The following is a 20801-nucleotide window of genomic DNA, read 5'->3' as shown; positions in this document are numbered from 1 at the left end:
TGATTTTGGAGTTTACACTGTACAGAATTAAAATAAAAAAAGAAGGGGTTTAAATATAGAGGGTATGGTTTCCACTATGTAAGGACATAAGCATGCAACTGAACATAATACACAAACATACAGTGCACACATACACACATTGAAGCTAAGGAGACAATGGTGTCGAAAAAATATAAGAAATAATTTTTTGCGAACAGAGTTGTAGATGGTTGGAACAAATTCAGAGAAGGTGCTGGATGCTAAAACCATCAGTACTCGTTTCAAAGCATCATATGAGAAAGATTATAGGAAAGGTAGATACCACATGCATAGCTCTCATTCTGTAGGTAATTACACTCGCACGCATGCTCATGCTCGAACAGTGTGTTCATAATAAATGACCAACGGAACAGATGAAACTACATACAACATATACAATACAGTACCAGTAATTGACAAAATTAGCAAAGAGGAATTCTTGAAACCTGCAATTTCAAGAACAAGAGATTATAGATTCACGCTAAGCAAACAAGTGTGCCAAAAAATATTAGAAAGTATTAGAAAGTAGAACAGGTTTGCTGAAGATGCTAAGATAATAGGGAAGAAAAGATAACATAGACTCCCCACACAACCTATAAATTATGTGAGAAATCTTTAAAGAATTTTGTTTAAGAAAGATCTATATAGAACGCTATCACCTGATGACCACAAAGAACATCGTGCGAGGAGCCTATGCCACACTTTCTAATTTCAGAATTGCTTTTAAATACATGGATGGTGAAATACTAAAGAAATTGTTCACGACTTTTGTTAGACCAAAGCTGGAATATGCAGCGGTTGTGTGGTGCCCATAACTTAAGAAGCACATCAACAAACTGGAAAAGATGCAAAAACATGCCACTAAGTGGCTCCCAGAACTAAAGGACAAGAGCTATGAGGACAGGTTAGAGGCATTAAGTATGCCAAAACTAAAAGAGAGAAGAAAGAGGTGATATGATCACTACATACAAAATAGTAAGGGGGAATTGATAAACTTGATAGGGAAGAATTCCTGAGACATGGAACCTCAAGAACAAAAGGTCATAGATTTAAACTAACTAAATAAAGTTGCCGAAGAAACATAAGAAAATTCACTATCGCAAACAGAGTGGTAGTCGGTTGGAACAAGGTAGGTGAGAAGGTGGTGGAGGCCAAAACAGTCAGTAATTTCAAAGAGTTATACGACAAAGAGTGCTGGGAAGATGGGACACCACAAGATTAGCTCTCATCTTGTAACTACACTTGGGTAATTACACATGCATGGACTTGTACACGCATATGCACACTGAGTAGTTAACAGATGGAATGCATTAGGCAGTCATGTGGTGGAGGCAGACTCCATACACAGTTTCAAATGTAGATATGATAGAGCTTAGTAGGCTCAGGAATCTGTACACTAGTTGATTGACAGTTGAGAGGCGGAACCAAAGAGCCAGAGCTCAACCCCCGCAGGCACAACTAGGTTAAGCTAGGTTACATATTGGCTATACACTTTGACACATTTGGTAAAGGCTTCTTCCCCTCCTACTGTACTGAAATGTATTTTCCTTCACACTTGCACTCAATTGAAAAAGTTGTTAGGTGAGCACAACTAGGTAAGTACACATGTATATCTGTATATATGTATGTGCACACACATGCATACACACATGTAATCACATAATTTAAGTTGCTATTTTTCTCACTTTTATCTATTTCTCACATTTATTTTTAACAGTAACGCACTAACACAATTTGAAGATGGTTCTGTGTATAGTACCACCACTCAAAATGAAGAAATATATATATGCATAGGTTAAGAATGTTCAAATAAAAGATCTTTTTATGAAGCTATATTTTTTCAGCTTGGTGAAGACATTCTGGATGAGTTTGAGGAAACCTGACAAAATATAGCTAGATGTCTTATTAAAGCCTCTGAAAATTGAAAACTAATTATCTTCCCATTGTTGTAGGAACGGGAAAAAATATCCGCAAGTGAACCAGCACTAGACAGCCCCAAGACGTCTGTACGTGACAAGCACATAACACTATCACCTTCAGAGGAGGGAAATTCGTCCGATTCATCACTAATGGAAGATCGTTCACCCAGTGCTGATTCTGGGAAAAAGCAAAGTAAACATAGATTTACTAATGGTATCCTCGGAAGTCTAAAATTTAGCAAAAACAAGAAACTTAGAGACTCACAAAAAGATTCAAATAAAGATAGTGCAAAAATATAAATAAAAAATTTAATTTCATGTCGTTATCAATATCTTTCCGTATGGAGTGGTCATAGAGTGGCCTCCATATTGACCTGGTCAGTGCACAACTTGCAAGTAATGGTTTGCAACCTCTCATCACTTGTTTAGCTAGTGTTTAAATTCATTCCCAGTTGACTGCTGCTTTACTTCTTGTTCATAGATTCTGGACAGAATACTGTACATTGTAACTAATTTAAACATTTACTCATGCTATCTTTGAGCATTGTCTTGCTTTTCATCACTACATCATCACACTCGCTCACTTCATTAATAGATTTAATGCAATGTTTAGTTAAAAATTGTCCAATCTTTATTTATACTACATTTTTGATCACTGTCTTAGTCTTTGCTATACCTTAAAGTGCACTTCTATACCTACTGTACCATACATGTACTACTTCATTCTTGCCTTTCATAAATCTGTATAGGTGTATACTGTATATATATACAGTAAATATACATGCTTCTACATTTTGGAAGTACAGTATTGTATATTTATGCTGTCTATTACATTGTATGTTAATATGCACAGGGATTATTGGTTTACTTTTAGTGTGTTATTAGGTTGATAGTACGTTACAATGAATGGTTGAATATGTGATTGGAAAAGTGTGCCATTTTTATTAAGTGATATGACCAACCATATATCATTGTTTTGTCTTTTACTACAGCAGGTATTTTTATCGTGCTTCTTGACAGCTGGAGATGGATCTGTGTATGATAATCTAGTGTTTGTATAGAGTTTACCGAGTTACTGAAGAACTCGGACTGCCTGATATTGAATTGGCACATTGTTATATTTTATTATAATAGTACTGTAGTTACATTACATTTTCAAAAGAATATCACATCAGGCTCATAGGATTCATTTTACATCACTTAGTCTACAATTAGTGTGTAGATTAGAAGATTACCTTAGGAGCATCAAGTTTTAAGAATGTGCTAAAATGATCTCTTGGGTCTGCTGCTATGTAATATCAAAACGATAATAAAGCAAGCGGTCGACACCGAATACTACTGTAGTGCATTGTGCACATCTTGGCATCCCAGGTTAGAGTAACAGATCTGCTTGTCTCTGGTTTGTTACATATGTGATAGCAAATTACTTCTAATGCTGCCTCAACCCTTCGTATTTTAAGCTATGTCCAAGCCTATAATGAGTGAATGCAGTCCTGTGTTATTGTTCACGTTATAATATGTCATATATTCTATGAATTTTTACTAAAATATTTAATATGTAGTTGTTTCATGGGAATATTTTTTGTAAACATAAATGCAGGATTAAGTTTATCAGTATTTTCATAGTTAAATATTGTATTATTGCAAACCACCTTGTATGCATGATTGATTGTAACTGTACTGAAAATGGTTAAACTAAATGCAATAATATTTAAGACAATTTGCATATATGTTCCATATTTCTGTAGTTTCATAAGCCTACCCAAGGAATGTATGTAAATATTATATGAAGGGTCATTATCCACTGCACTGCGCTGCATTAAAATATGACACCCCTGTGGTGCGCAGAAAATAAATTATTTCCCAAAAATTATTTTCTCTTCATATATTGTTAAAATGCAGTCTCTGATCACGGGAAACTAAAATAAAATATTGCCTTTGACATACTTTAGCCGTGATGGAGCTGAGAGGTTGAGCAAATTATGGGCACTCAGTGATGATGTGCTCGGGGGACACTCAACCCCATCACCCCGTGAGGTGGCAGTTGATGCGAATATCATTTTTCATAATTATTTCAATGTCTCTCGTTTGTTTCTTCTCTATTTTTTGCTGTAATATTATTCAAAAGTGTGTAATTTGTGGAATTTATGTAGTTCAATGTGTGGAACATTGTTATGCTCAAAATTATGGTGCTCATATATGGTGACATGTATATTATATTCTTAGATCAACCAATGTTCTTGCTATTATAATATATACGCACATTAAATATCACTATCAACATTTATATGCACCATAATAAACTAATAAGCAGTTCTGGTGGGTATGGTGATGAAATCAAAACACAGCATGGAGCCACAAGCAGAAGACACCAGCAGTCACATGATACAAGACAATGCCTCCAATATTCTACACATCTCGCTATGACCAGCTACAAAACTGCTGTTATTATCACATTCCTGTCACAAAATCCCGAATATGAATCCATTTCTACAGGGGTTATATTGTGAAGGAACATAAGGTTGTTTCATGATGCATAGATACAGGAAACAATGGCTGGGTGCTGTGTCTATACCTAATGCTGTGAATATCGTATCTAGCATTGTATTCACTGATATCTGAATGTTGTACATAATCTTTATCACAGTCAGGATCATCTATAATATTATCAATGCAAAATCATTTAAGTTACCTATTTTATTCATCATTACTAAGTGGTGATGAAGTTTGGAGGCCTGGTCGACGACCGGGTTGCGGGGTCGCTGAGCCCCGAAATCACCTCAAGGAAACCTCAAGGTGCTGTGGCCCCCAGCTGCACAGCAGTGCTGTGAGATGCTCATGTATGCGACAGCCTTGGTTACTCCCAATACTAAGGCTCACACAGCCAGCACAGATGCTGACGATTTTTTTTCAAGATGGCATCTGTTTATTGAGTCCTGGTTCACAGGATGTAAGCCCCATGTACCTGTGGGAGTTTTGAAACGCTCCCTATATCTATAAGTGCCATATGGCGCATTAAGGTGCTCTGCGCAGTGCAGTGGTTAAAGGGAGGAAAAGTAAGCAAAGCCCTTCAAGATCAGTGAATGCACATTGTTGAATATGAGGGTTTTCCAAAAGCATTAATGAGCAGTAAGTAGTCTTGACATTCATATATTTAAACAGTTATGGTAATAAGATGAGACAAATAAAGTTGCTGCAGTTATTGTTTAGCAAAATTAAAGGTGTTGTTCGTGAACATTTTATTGAATACTTTGTAAAAGGGAGAGTACAGTATTATTTTTTTCACATATTTTAAGACTAGAATGTGCAAGTACAGTACAGTACTTTGATTTAAGGTTGGAGAGGAAAAGATTTCATATAATTATATCACATTGTATAAAATACTAATTTCATATAATTATATCACATTGTATAAATTACTAAGAAAGTAGGGGTGGTAGAAGAAAATATTCATCAAGTCTTCAGGGAGAATATACAAGATCTTTTTGGAATACCTTTTATTCTCTTTATTCCAAGGCTGTGGGTCCCCACAGTTGCACCAGTGGTGGTACCCCTATTATGTGGGATAGTTTACTCTTATTGTACAGTATATGTTTATTGTTCAGACAGTAACAAAGGAAAATTAAATTATGTGAAGAAATATTTTCAAAGATACAGTACTAGATCATTTAACCCAGAGCTTCAAAAAGCCGACGCTACCTGTGGAGGATGCAGAGTAAAAGCACTGTTGCTTCTCATTCACGCTGCACAACATATACATGACCATGGGCCGACTTTTATTGTTTCTCTAAATTTAGTCCATTTGGTCATTTCTATGCTTTCTCTTACAGTTTTCCCTTCACAAACTTTTTCTAAAATATTCTGACAAATTTTCCTTTATAAAACTTGCACTTAATTTATAGAAATTTCTCTGCTTACTAGGTAAGGCACCACAAAATCAGTTGTTTCATACAGCCTATCTCATGGGAGATTTGAAGAGGTGAATATGATATATTTTGTTTATTGAAAAACTTGAATTTACTGTTTGAAAGTAAAGAAATATTTACAAAAGTCATTCAAGTAGATGATGTACAGTGGCACCTCCAAAATCTGGGTCATATCATTCCACACCTGATCCGAATTTCCCCAAAATTGCACTATAGTATTTTGTTTATTATCAAATCTCATTTTTTTTTATGTAGAACTCCAAATAAAAATGAACCATAGAATTATATTTTATATTTTAAATATTTTTAATGGCATCAAATGTTTCTTTTAGTGTTGAGCTCAGTTGCCAAAATCACTAAAAAGTGATTGGAGTAATATTAAAGTTGCCTTATTTTTCCATGCTCTATGGGCAAATTTCACTATGGGAAATTTTAACTTCAACCTGCTATTTGATGGGTGTCTACCAGAACATTCTAACTTTAATGAAATTTCACCCTCGTCCTCAATATTTTCCAGGATCCAACTCTTTAAAGCTTATCTTTTAAAGGTAGAGCCATGACCACCAAATAGTGCAAATGATTCTTTTCCTTGACCAAAACTCTTTCATTATCTTTCATTTTATTATCATTATTTAGTAGAGAGCTCATTCCACTAAATAGTTCAGTAGATATGGTTTCATGATCAGTTTCAGATTTACATTTCTTGCACCTCCATTCAACTTGTCCTCGACTCAAGTCCATTACATCCAGCGGTCGACCACACAGAAGCATTGATAAATTTTTACATGCTGTTCATTCAAAATGGGAATTTTCTCAATTTTAAATTACTATTATAATATATTAGCATATTGTGCATATATAGGCATAGGTTAGGTTAGGTTAGGTGTTTATGTTCTGTTGGCGATTATTTGTATTTGTTGTACGTGGGTGAAGCATTTACAGCGTTGTGGTTTGAACAAAATTCGTCAGTGAAGCAGTTGTTCCGGAAGTGTTTGAACGTCAACAGTTGAGTCATGTGTAAACCGTTTTTCATTCATAAATGGGGTTTGGTGGGTGCACGGAATCACTTTTGGGTCTTTGGAGAACGGGCTGCTCTATTGAATCAAATTCAAATCACTGAACCTTTTAGTAACTTGTTGCTTTCAAAATGAAAACCAGTCAGCCCTACGATTTCTTCCAAATGGGCCCATTGACTTTCCAATATTATAAACTATTTCTTTAGGTTAAGGTTTTCTATAACATTTGTAATTACTTCCATAAAAATGGTATTTAAGGAGATATGGGTCAATATTCAGAACTCTTTACTTAAACTAGAAACTAGCCATATGACCATTTGCAAACCAGGTTCATCCACTTTTTTCTAAACCCAAAATTCTATTTTTATGAACAAGTTCACATGAAACGTCTTAGAAACCTTTTTCAATTAATAATTTAGGAGACAGTGTCACAATTCTCAGAATAATATTTTCTGGCAGTTTCAATGACCTAAACTTTGACATCCAATGAATTATAGAAAAGCACAGAAAAAAATTGAAGAAAATATGATCTGCAGGAAATTACTTTAATGGATTCATTATAGCAAGGTCTAGATTTGGGAGGTGCCACTGAATACTTTACATTATTAAATTGCTTTACAAAATATAATGAGGAAAAGTTAATATAACTCAAGACATGCATGGTAAATGAACTTAAGCTTCTAATTTAAGGAAAACTAAAGATATACTGTAGTTTATAAAATATTCTGAAAGAACACTTAATCTCATAAATGAAGATTTAGGAAGTTAAAGGGACTTTAACTATCCAAATCTTATCCGGAGTTAATAATTTTATAGTATATTTTAATTAAGATTTTCTGTTTGAGCGTTGGAAGTAGTGTACTGAAGACAGGATTGGCACACATTCCTAAATTTGTGTTTGAATGTGAGACCTTATGATACAGTACAGTAATATGGTGCATTTTTAAACATCAAATTAATATTTTTAATGGATGGAAGGATACACGCAGTTATCTAAACAAATTGCTTCATTTTTGACTGATTTTGGTCTCGACCTGTTCAGAAAGAGGCACAGTCTGTGTAGATACTGTAAATACCCGGTACTGCAATGTATTTGAAAATATTACAATGGATGGTATGCATAATATAAATACTTAATGTTTATACTGGTGAAACTCTTGAAAAAAAGGGTTATACACCTAGCTGACTATTGGAAATGAGGTTGCAATGAGGTAGCTGGTCTCTTGGACAGGTCAAAATTTTGGCTGCCTAAATTCAACCTGAACATTGGGACCTTCTGCAAGGTGCAGTTGCAGCCCCACTCCTGTGCCAGTTAAGTCCACTGCAGACTCACCATAGCCTGTGCTAAATGGAAATTTTAGTCCTGAGTAGCTAAATCTAAACAACAACAAGGTGCATGGCTGTAAGTGGGACAATAAGAAGCGGGGTAGCATTCCATTAGGTGCCCATGAGTTAAGCATGTATGGGCAATACACAACCTAGCCAAAGCTGTCATTGAAGGAAAGGGAAATCCTCACTCTGACAGCAGACTGGGATCATCAACATAAAGGGGCAAGAAAATGTCAGAGAGGGAAGAAAGACCATTTAGACCAAGTAAGAGAAAACAAATTCTCAGAACACTACTTTGAACACCTTCATATTGTTGAGAGAGAGATTAAAAAAGATAAAGTACTACAGTACCAAGTCTCTCTTTAAATGAACTACAAGAGAAGAGGTTTTGGAGGAAGAATGGGAGATTGCCACGAAGGCCAAAAGAACATATCTGGGATAAAATATTGTATCCAGGTGGTGTCTTAATCCTTTTCCACATCAAGAAGAACAGCAATAATGGAGTTCTTGGCAGGAAAGGCAGTATGAACGTATACCTCGAAGTTCACTAAACCATCAGTTGTGCTGCTACACTTATAAAAGCCAAATTGAGAGGGACGGGGATAGCAAAGGTGTTCTAAAAACTACATTGGACATACATTAAAAAAGTTTGCAAATGTAACTTGTCAGGACAATGGGGCAAAAATCCTCGGGGAAGGTGGTCAAAAGCATTTTCCAGGTAAAAAAAAACTGACAACATAGAAATTTGTAACAGGTAGCACAGATATAGTCCTCAAAGTCCTCCAAAATATTTTGTGCTATGACCTTTGTGGAAACCAAATTAGGAGAGGGGCGAGGGGAAGGTAGACATGAAGTTCCAAGAACCACATGAGATGCACATTAATCATAGTTCCAAGAACCACATGAGATGCACATTAATCATAAGCTCTCACAGTTTGCAGATACAACTTAGGGCAAAGGGATGAAAATCTTTAAGGGAGGTCCTTCAAGTACCAGGCTTCCTAGTGGGAAGAACAACAGCCTCAAGTCAGACTACAAAAGAGGAAATTCTAGCAAAGAAGAACCATTGTGAGTGTAAGGGGAAGGAAAGGTATTCCTTCAGAGGGACATGACAAGGGACAAGAGAATCATGGCAGCAGACAAGGAAGAAGCGAGAACCAGGGGGACCTCAATCATCAACCCATCACTCCCTTCTGGGAGTTAGGAACCCCCCCCCCCTGGAGTGGGGAAGGAGACTATGGGAACTGAACCTGCTGCTGATGCAAAAGGTGTGGAGGAATGTTTATGTCCAAATTTGAGATCATGCAGGATGATCTTTATCTCCTGAGCAAATTTACAATGCCGATGAAACATCTGGACACTTGGCGAGTATCTATATTTATTGCTGCTGTATTACCAGTATTCTGCAGTTTTTTTAAATATACAGTACTGTATAGTGAAACAATAATGAATCGTTACATACTTTTGTACATAAAGTTCCCGGTATTATTTTTCATGTCTGGGGGGATTCAACCACAACTACATATCCAATCGCAACTGTTTCCGAGGTATTCGGAAAGGAGAATGTTTGGTGTAGCATAAGTAATTTTTTATTCAAAAGGAGGCACCAAACCGGGAAGGCTATGTATGGTGTAGCATAAAACTGCAAGTCTAATATAAATTAAGTATCCAATATATCATGACATGAATCTAGATCATGTGTAGCAAGTTTAGATTTGTCATAATCTCCTGTGTAAGATTCCAGATTGGCAGAGGATAGCCTCCATTGCCCATTTTTAACTCCCTAGCTACATATCCTAAATTAGTTAAATTACCTGATGCAGATTACAAATAGGTTTCTTTTCTATATCATAAAACATTGCTGTCTAATGTTGGGGACAATTTTATTATTATTTTAGTTTGGCCATACAGTAATGTGATAATGTGGTGAAGACATATCAATGTCATTCTTAGGGATAATTTTACTATTTGTAATAAATTTTTTCTAATCAGTAATATCCTCCTGGTTCATAAAAGTTCTAGAAATTTTGCATAGCATAGTTCCTAGTATAGGAATGAGTCAATGGATGGTGATGCACCTGACATGGCACCCACCTTTTAATTAATGCCCAGAATGGGAAAACTAGCTTTCAAGAAATTTGTTCCAAAATGGCAAATGACTGCCAGAGGTCTAATAGTGAATGACGTCAGCAGTGACTAGAACTTTTGAAGGGCACGTCATGGCACCCCATTATCACTAGAGGGTAACGAGAAGTTTAAACGAGTTAATAGAAAGTGCTGCATTATCACTACAGTAAAAAAATTTATTAAAGCATAAAGCCAATACAAAGAAAATTTTTAAAAGTTGTAAACAAAGGGAGCAGGGAATGGGGGCAAATTTTTGGGTATTACTCGACCTAAGTGACTGCCAAGCTAGATGCAAGGAAAATTGTTGGTCTGTGAAAATCTACAATGTTTAATGGATGTGAATTAAAAACAATACCATCAAAAGTACAATATTTTATATTTATTTTGTGGACAACTATTTTTGTACTTATTACCAGAATTGGCAACAATTAAATCTAAAAGATGTACATAAAATAATTATGAAGCATACAACACTGCACTATGAACACTTCCATAAAGTTAATAAACTTTATTATACAAAAACTATATTGTACAGCAAATGAGATTTATTTATGTTTGTATTTAACAATATTGTACTATACACAAACAGAGTGCCATCTTTTATAACATTTCAAAATATGAATGTCGTTCTTTGCACAAATTTGCATGAAGCATTAGATGAATATTTTAACATCTGTCCCAATGGAGATATCACAACTAAAAGGTGCAAAACAAAAGGCAGATTACTTTATTTTTTCAATGGCAATGAATTTTATTATAATGACCATGTAAGAAATTGTCAAAAGAAAGTATGATGCCAAGAAGGCTATATAGGACCAACTGAGTTACAAAATACCCAAAAGTTACTAGATCAGTTCAGCTTGTACACACACATGGTCTATGCAACCAGGTAAAAATACCAAAGCACACTACACTACTAGATAATGGTCCAGGACGGACCGAAACATTGTCGTTTCTCCATCTTCTGGTGTGTGGTTTGGTAATCTTACCAAAGCGCATACACTAAGTTGAAGAACTTATATTACATAATTCTTAATTTGCACATTTCACTTTCAAATATATGGCTGTTTAGTATAGCCATCCAAGTCAAACTAGTCCACCCTGCAGATCTGTTAAGATCTGTTATTTCTTAAATTTTACATGTCATATTTACTCATTAAAAAATTTAATCCAAAGGCCAAGTGCTGGAACCAAAAGGTTATTCAGCATTTGCTTCACATTTGACATGCAACTCTGCAATTTAGAGGTGTAACCTCAAAAATTCTCTAAAGCTAAATTCTCCAAAATTCTTAGTTATTTGGAAATAGCTAAGTCTTTTGTCTCAAAAGTGTAGATAAAAATTCCAAAATTTTACAAAAGTTGGCAGTTCTCAAACATATGTCTGGAAATGCCACTGCTAAAATAATGCATTATATACATTTAAATGAAAGCTAAGTGAAATATTGAAACAAAATGAAGCCTAGCCAAGGAAGTGCTAAGAAGGTGACTGGTCTAGCCTGAAAGAAGTCTTAATATGGATAATTGGATTGAGATTGAAGGGGCCAACAACATCAACAAATTATTCTTATAAAAACTGATCCTTTAAAAAAATCCTTAAAAAAAATAAGAGCGAGAAAATTCATTAAGAATAAAACTCATGCACTTGCACCACAAAAGCCTTTTCTGCCATCAGAAGTCAAGTGTATTTAAGCATATTTTTTTTTAACAAAAGCACACTTGTGACAAAATAAATTGCCTGTTTTGAAGCCAATGATTGTCAATAGGACCTAAATGAAATGATATTGCATAATCATCCTTTTCACATTTTGATCTCAAAATCATACTAGTTTCAGCTGTTCTTTGCTACAACAAACCTTACACAAGCAATAAACTCGCCATTACCTTGGAACTGCCAGGTGAAATGTCGTAAGAAACAACAACAAAAAGTTTAAGGCAGTGGCACCTAACCTTTACCTGAGTAAACTTGCTGGGAAATAGCAACACCACACCAGAAATAATATGGTAAAGAGCCCGAAAGGGTCTGGAACACGTACACCAGTCGACAGACAGTTGAGAGGCAGGACCAATGGTTCCCGCAAGCACAACTAAGTAAGAACTACGCAAGTAGAAAGCCATCCACAGCAGTATTTCACCCATTTCATGGATTTGTTTTAAAGAGCTTTATGGGATGCAATGAAACTTTACAAACACATCATAATCAAAAAACAAAAATCAAAATACACATTCATTACTGAAGTTAACGACTACTGTAGCAACAAACAACCAGATGTTCACGTACAGTACTCCAGACCAATTTCTATTCAACTCAAAATACTTTTTAATATGTTATTCTTTGACTTTATCAGATGACTTATAAATGAGAGTACAACTACTCATTAATACACTACACAAGAGAAGGCTAAGGTGCCATATTACCTATTTAGGGGCTTTTGAAAAAACATTGAATCAATGACTAAAATTACAACATTTCATATCACACACAACATAGCAGTGGTTAGTTGATCTAAAACACTTTATTCCCTTAACTATACAGTACTTCAACAGTATTTGTTGTTTTCACTCTCAAGCTTCCGAAAAGGAAAAATATTTCCATTATGACTCCTCATGTGCTTTAGTTTCTTTATCATTGTTGCTGACTTCCAAATTTTCCTTTGATTCCTCTGTAGATTTTGTTAAACATTCATTATCTTTGCTGACTTCCAAATCTTTTGTAGATTCCACTGTAGATTTAGTTACACAGTCTTTATCATTGCTGACTTCCAAATCTTCCTTAGATTCCACTGTAGATTTAGTTACACTGTCATTATCTTTGCTGACTTCCAAATCTTCCTTAGATTCCTCCTTATTTTTAGTTATATCATCTTGTTTACCCTTACTGTCTTCCAAATCTCCCTTTGCTTTAGTTACACTCACTTTATTCTTATCTGCTAACATAATCAAGTTATATTTAGCATATTTTGTGAAATACCCGGGTAAAAAGCTGAGGCAACAGATATTCTTGATAACGTCAACGTTAAGAACAACATCTGGATACTTAAGGTCAGGTGTATTTTTTGAATTGGCATCTTGAATAATTTGAACTAGTGCATTAGTTAGTTGCTCACGTGGTAAAGTAGTGTTGTTTCTAATTTTGATGACTACATAAAAAGTTTTACTCTCTTTTTCAAAGTAAGATTTGGCCAAATTCCCGACTGCTTTCTCAATATCCTCTTGGAAAGCTTTACATGTTTTCTGAACAGGGATCATGCGTAAGAGTCTCTTTGTTCTCTGCTTTTGATTTTGGAGGATGTCATCCATAATAGCAACAGAAAGAGGCAAAGGATCATCTAAGGTTGTGCGGATAAAAACACAGTTTTTGGCTCCACAATTAACTTGCTGGAATCGTCGTTCATGTTTATGATCGTGATTCTTCTTTTGAAGTTCCAATACATCTGCCTGCAAGGGTAAACAAATAATAACATATGGCTTTTCAGCCTAAACTTGAAATTATTTAAATTATCAGGAGAGCTCGTCTTACAAATTACTGTAACTGGAATAATTATTCCTTCAAAAAATGTTGTGCACTTCCTATCTAACACAACATCTTTACCGAGATCCAAGGCACTTGATAATCTACAGCCTAGTGTTGCCATGTGATTTCTACTTCTACTGTCAACCTAGCATCTTCACTAAATATTCCCTTTAAATACAATACAGTATTTTGATTTATTCACAACTTTCATATTTGTTCATGCAGGCTAATGTTACTCAAAGCACTTAATTCAAACAAAAGAACCTGAAACTTAAGAGCTATTTACTTACCCTTTTCCTTTCAATATACAATGTCAAAAGTAGTATATACTCAAGTTTGTCTAATTCTTAAAATTCAACTAATAAAAGTGCACAAAATGTGCATTTTGTTGTGACTTTTTTGTTTTAACTTTGACCCCGACTATAAACTACAGTAATTTACCTGTTGTGAAGGATCACAAAATAATTATTTAATAAACAGTGCCATTAAATCTCCCCTTAAATTTCAGGCAATCTGCTTTCACAAAAGCATTAACATAAGTCACTAAACACCATACGTATGTTTTCTATAAGTACAGAACCACAGAGATCTCAAAATGCTCACAAATGGTTACATATTGCTTCCCAACTAATACATCTTCCTCTTTACAATCACTCAAGTCTTGAACTTTCGCAACTTAACTTCCCTACACAGTATACAATTCTACCTAAACAAACAAAAATTAAATTTTTAACAAAATTCCCTTGCAGCCTAAAATTTGAAAACGTATTTTGCTAACATCCAATGCATACACTGTCATTTGATCAGTTCCTCGTGCCAACAAATAGGCATTATTATAGCTAAAACAAAAAACATCTTTTGAAATATATATAATAAGGAAGAAGGCACAGAGCAAAATTCTGCATTTAGCCAAATAAGCCATTCAAAGCAAGCGGGCCTAAATAAGACTTTCTTAAACTATATCAGAAAAATCTCTAATTCCTTTCTTCCATCAGCTTTCATGTTCAAACATATCTGAACAACTCATTTAAGATTTAAATATTCGAGTATGATGCACATTATCATGAAACTTGTTTAAGAGAACTCCCAGCGGTCTACATACCTTAACAGCAGCCTCCACATCCAATGTATCGTCGTCACTGTCACTGGCATTGTTATCCTCTCGTCCGTCAGTTTTCCCATCATCTAAACTTTCTCCAGCTTCTTTCTTACTTCCCTTTTCCATTTTTCCTTGGCCATCACTTGTATTCGTGTCTGTAGCCGATTCGGTCTTGCTAACTTCATTATCATCTTTATCCATATTTTGTTCTGTAATTAAAAAGTACAGTATCTGGTTCATCATGCAAGGAAAAATACTGTAACACATACCCTATAAAATTAAAGATGTAGAGTAATATATAATGAACATGAGATCATGTGTGCACAAGGTCCACACACTACAATATATTATCACTACATTGTCCACACACTACATTATCGTCATGGCATTATCATGCCATGACGACAAGAATTTTATCCAGAGTATCCGTCAATTCTTGCAAGTTGTGAAAGGCCCAAACTGGAATTACCCATTCACTTTTGACAATCCTCTATCTCACTCAGGAACATAATTCAGATTGTACTGTCTACTAGGAAAAAATTACCAACAGTTTAAAGTAACAATTTATAAGAGTAATATGGAATATGAAGTCAGCAACAAGCAGGTATTGGGGCAAATACTGTATAAACACAATGCCATGAGAAAATGTATGAATTGTAACCAGAATATCTTATTAATGCTCAACATGATATCTTATGGACTGCTCAGGCTGCTCATGAAGAGAAAGACTTGAGAAAATTCATAGACAACTGCCAAACACCAGCTGCATCATACAATTTTGTTCTTGATGGATTGCTGGGTAGATTGAAGATTCCCAAAACCACAAAACAATTATGAGACTGACTCTCTACAATCAGACACCTAATCCAGGTTAGGAGCCAATGCTTCTCAGCAGGAAAGAAAAATGTTAAGTTCCACTATTTTTAAACTACAGCGGGTGTGAGTGAGAACAAGTGAATATGTGACATTTAGTCTACTAAAACAAATTTTAATTTTAAATTCTTACTTGCAAAATCTTCTTTGCCAAACAATTGGTCAGCAAACTCATTCAGGATATTATAAGCTTCTCGAACACAATCCCGCTCATGTTCATTGCATGTACACATGAAGCCTGTCATGTCAGGACCAAGGAAACTTTCATGTCTCTTCTGTCGTTTTGCCGACTGTATGTAGTATCCCTTCGATCGTTTGTTTTTCCCCATGATGTCCAAACCTGCAATGTGAAAAAAAAAACAGTATTAGCAATGTTGACTAAACCACACACTAGAAAGTGAAGGGACGACTACATTTCAGTCCATCCTGGACCATTCTCAAGTATAAGTCCATTCTCACAATCGACTTGAGAATGGTCCAGGACGGACTGATACGTCGTCGTCCCTTCATTTACTACTGTAGTGCTTTTTGGGCTACATATTTCAGCCACATTATTGTGACTCCTTGTCAGTATTAGCAATGTTAAGTGTAGTTGAATTATTCCGACATTTTTATATACTGCATAAATTAACTTATAATCAAAGGTAACAATGACACATTGTTGAAGGCCAACCTAGTTGACAATCACCTGTGAAACCAACAGGCAGTAGCACTCTGCTCCATTGGTTGTATCTAAATATACAGCAACTTGTAGGCCTGTAACCATCAGGTAAATATATGCTGTATTTCATTACAGCCTATTAAGAATAATGAACTTGTATAATGAATAGTATAATGTTCATTATACTGTTCTTAGGTTCAGAAGGGCTTCTTCAGTTTCACACAGCTTTATATTTTAGCTTTATTTATGTAATTCTACAAAAATTTGGGTAGATTTGTGTAATTTATGAGATCCAGCTTTACCTAACCAAACTCTATATAGATCAACAGAATTTCCCAACGCTACTCAAAGCCTCTTGGAATTACACAAGACAAAATATGACATTTTTTTAATATACCTGATAATGAACAAATTCACAAGGGCCGTGACGAGGGTTTGAACCTACGTTCAAGGGGATCACAGACGCGCCTTAATCGACTGAGCTATGACATGGAAAAGAATTGCAACCGGGAAAATGTTATATTTTTGTCTGAAAATATAACTATATTCAGTTGGCACTAAATGTAGAATGCCAAAAAGACATGATTTTACTAGGAAATAAACGAATTACCAGTATATAACAAAATAAGACCAATGTTTGTGGTGGATGATTACTGACCCTTCCGAAGAATCAACCCCACAACAAGCTGACTAACTCCAGGGGTACCTACTTACTGCTAGATGAACAGGTGCATTAGGTGATATGAAATGCGCCCAACCATTTCTGTCCCGCCTGGGACTCGAACCTGGAATTCTGATTGCAAGTTGAGAACAAACCAGACTTTACTATTGGGACTTTTACTTTCATTTTTAAATTTTTTTATTTATTTATACAGTATATACAAGAGTTCTTACATTCTTGTAAAGCCACTAACATGCATAGCATTTTGGACAGGTCTTTAATCTTATTCTTCCTTGGAATAAGACCCGCCAAATCGTTTAACAACTAGGTACCCATTCACTGCGGGGTGAAGAGGCATACAGTTAAGGATTGGCACCCAGTCAATCCTCCCCGGCTACGATATGTAACTAGGCCAAATCGCTCACGGAGCGCCGGGAATGTTACCACTGGGTGCTGTAAATTAATATTTAATTTCTGCAAAATAGAGGCCTATATGGGTATTGTTGCACACATAATAGTGATTGGTTTATTTCTTGCAAGACCACATCTACTTTCTTAAACAAACCATTCCTAACCTAATGAAAATATAGTACACGTTTGTAATTCCAGAAAAGCTTGGTTGAGAGGAAAAGGATCGACTGGTAGTGATCACATGGCAAATGCTCGACCCTAACCTTACCCAATCCAACCCAACCTAACCAAGCCTAACCTAAGATAATACACCCTAATGGCCAATATATTATATAATATATATGTATATATACACACACACGCACTTTTAACAACCAGAAAACGAGATCTATTTTTACCTAATTTACCTGAGGGCCACTAACCCTAGTAGCCTCGACAAGGACAGGAAGCCAGCGTCTTGTCAAAATCCCCCATCCCCCACAATTTGCCTTAATAACCGGTGCTGTATACCCCTGCACCATAACCCCCTTAACAAATCCACCTTATAATGATAATAAATGTTTATTCCAGTAAAAGTATATACATATAAATTTGAGTTAGAGTGTTGAACTTAAGACAGAGTATATATTATGCTTGGAAGTACCTACGGGCTCACCATAGCCCGTGCTATTTGAGAAAATACATTACAACCTTCCATACTAACCTTCTACTGTATTTCCAGGAACTAGTGTGTTGTTTATGAGGACGTGAGCAGGAGGTGAGTGAGGTCACTGGTGATGAGGAGCCATTGATGCCGTTGATGAGAGCAGCAGCAGCAGCAGACAGTGGTGCAGCAGGTCGGTCCGGCGTCTGCTTCAACTACTCGACTAATAAACATTATGGACGTAAATATAAAGTTGAACATATTTTTGCTTTCTGTAACGCTGCTGCTGGATGATTAATGTGGAAAAAACAATTTTACTAGGAAATGGCCTGTTTTTATAGCAAAATAGGATATAAAATAGGTGGTAGGTGACGCTAAATAAAGTCTACAATCTAAGTGTATATATATACACTGATTATAGATTGCTAATTATATGATCAAGTGCCATGTATTTATGCATCTTCTTAACTTATCAACTTCTACTGTCTCGTTTTATTAATAATAGTGTCTTGGAAGACTAGAACAGCAGCGAACACAAACCAGCGAATGTGTATATACGAAAGAATTCGTGTATACAAACTTGTCAGTGAACGAACTTGCTTCTGGTGTACACATGTGTGCGGAGCGACCTGTCCCGGGCTCACGGCCCTCTGCTCGTCTCTATTTATTTATATAGAAGAAGGTACATTCGGTTTATGAGCGTACAGAGACTTGAAGTTTTACATTCTTGTAAAGCCACTAGCACGCATATAGCGTTTCGAGCAGTTCTCTATATTATCCAACACTAATTTCTTTATTAACAAACTTAAGTACACGGTACAGTGTGCTGTTACCGAACACTGTATGAGGTCTTATAGAGTATAGATCAAAAGGTAGCTATAATTATATCTAATATCCTCATCAGCGCCCTCAGCAAATACCAAAGCGTCTCTCGACCCATCCGTCCTCCTAAGATTTTCCCCAACGTCAAGAAATTGTTGTACTAAAGTGCCCAGCCGTCCATCACTTCTACTGGCTGTCAGCCACGGACCGCTATGGCATATTTCTAAGGTCAAGACTGTAACCTGCTTGGCTAAATGAATTTTGGAGTGGACTGACCCCCCCCCCCCCCTCCACACACACACACGACTAGGTGAGTACACACACACAACTAGGTGAGTTCACACACTCAGATTCACATTGTGATTCTGATCTTCAAATTTATCAAAGTATCTTCACTCTTCATCGTATGATGATCTTGAGAGAGACCACAAAAAAACTGGTATTGACGGCTCTATATAGTGAACACAAAGTAACTTTATTAATACTCAACACTCACGCGCATATATATTTTTTTTCAACTGCAGTTTTATCTAAACTTACGTCTGAGCGCAGAATTGAAGGCTCAGTGAGATTAGAATCTTTGATCCTTATTATACGAGAACTACAGCTCTGATTGCCCTTAATAATGGGCACTGCAGTCCTGATTCTCCATCTAAGAGTCTGATTGAGGAGCTACGCCGTTGTTCATCATCTATAGGTGGCTGGGTTACGAATTGAACCGGTTGAGTAATTGATGGCATAATACTTGCCATTATTAGCTTGTAACGAAATATCTAAAGTTTCTAACCAGTGGGTATTGAAAGTGAGAGGTTGTGCGTGTGTGTGCTTTGTACGTTTTTTTCTTACAGTAGCGATAATGAAGTCAAATTACAGGAGCGACTGGGTGGCAGCGCGGAAGCCAAAACGATCGAAGCCAAATCGGGAGGAATAATTCCATCCCTCGCAAGAGATTTGAGATCTAATTAGATGTGTATATAATGGGAAGGGGGTAATTGCCTTCAGCTCAACCACAGACTGTCGGGAACTGTGCTATCCAGGGTTGCCAGATCCAAATTGCTGAAAGTAGCGAACTGACGGTCTAAAAGTAGCGAATTTGTTATAAGAGTAGCCCAATTTTTTGTTTAGTGACTGATATGGGTTTCAAAGTAATATATTTTGATAGAGTACACTACACGATGTTAATTGTTTAATATTATTTCTGCACACACACACACACACACATATATAAATAATTAAAATCAACTAGGATAATTTACCAATATTTACTGTATGAAGTATAATGGGTGTAGAGTCCTTCCACGTCTTCAGTTGTAGATTATCAAGATCTTCTTCGATCAAAAACGCAACTATAAAATACACACATGCGCTGGCGTGTGTTCGCTTCAGTTCTCGTCTGCAAAGATAATAAAATGTCCAATAGAAATTAAGAAGTCAAAACTGTGAATAATAAGATGGCACATGAATATTATACTGTATTATAATAAAAAAGTATTTTTCAGATATGTGAGGCGATTTATCCTTGCACAATTGAATGAATTAAATAAGTTTATCTTAACATCTTTCATACTGCAAAATCATATCAAAATATCTACACTAAAATCATTGTAGATAGATGCCCGAAACGCTGTGCGTATTAGTGGCTTTAGGCATAGTATGTACTAGCTTTGTCTAGAAGTCCAACATTCTGCTTGTAACTTTTTGAATGTATTTACTTTTACCTCAATAAACATTATTATTATTATATAGATAATAATTGTGGGCTCACATGCTTAGCGCACTGCTTAT

General features: G+C 35.8%; 2 protein-coding genes across 25 annotated transcripts in view; one reads left to right on the top strand and one right to left on the bottom strand.

Moving 5' to 3' along the window:
• The window catches only part of Stim (stromal interaction molecule), a 135517-nt gene extending 129924 nt beyond the window's left edge, over positions 1-5593 (top strand). For 23 of the 24 annotated variants that reach the window (XM_045757852.2, XM_045757838.2, XM_045757830.2 and 20 more), the window contains one exon: positions 1971-5593. In XM_045757852.2, the coding sequence (XP_045613808.1) occupies positions 1971-2237 (267 nt within the window). In that variant the 3' untranslated portion in view covers positions 2238-5593. The remainder of the gene's footprint in view (positions 1-1970) is intronic. The other variant, XM_045757889.2, reaches the window with a different exon arrangement.
• A 5099-nt stretch (positions 5594-10692) lies between these two features.
• On the bottom strand, positions 10693-20416 carry LOC123767766 (THUMP domain-containing protein 1 homolog). Its single transcript, XM_045757811.2, has 5 exons — positions 20273-20416; positions 18255-18417; positions 15952-16158; positions 14949-15154; positions 10693-13770 (listed from the first exon to the last, which is right to left on the bottom strand). Exons 3-5 carry the CDS (start codon positions 16145-16147, stop codon positions 12928-12930), a joined length of 1245 nt encoding a protein of 414 aa, XP_045613767.1. The 5' UTR covers positions 16148-16158; positions 18255-18417; positions 20273-20416; the 3' UTR covers positions 10693-12927.
• Between the last annotated feature and the right edge of the window lie 385 nt (positions 20417-20801).

This window comes from Procambarus clarkii, chromosome 86 (genome assembly GCF_040958095.1).
Source record: "Procambarus clarkii isolate CNS0578487 chromosome 86, FALCON_Pclarkii_2.0, whole genome shotgun sequence".
NCBI lineage: Eukaryota > Metazoa > Arthropoda > Malacostraca > Decapoda > Cambaridae > Procambarus > Procambarus clarkii.
Note: the sequence above shows the minus strand (reverse complement) of the source record. Positions and strands in the feature narration are given on the sequence as shown.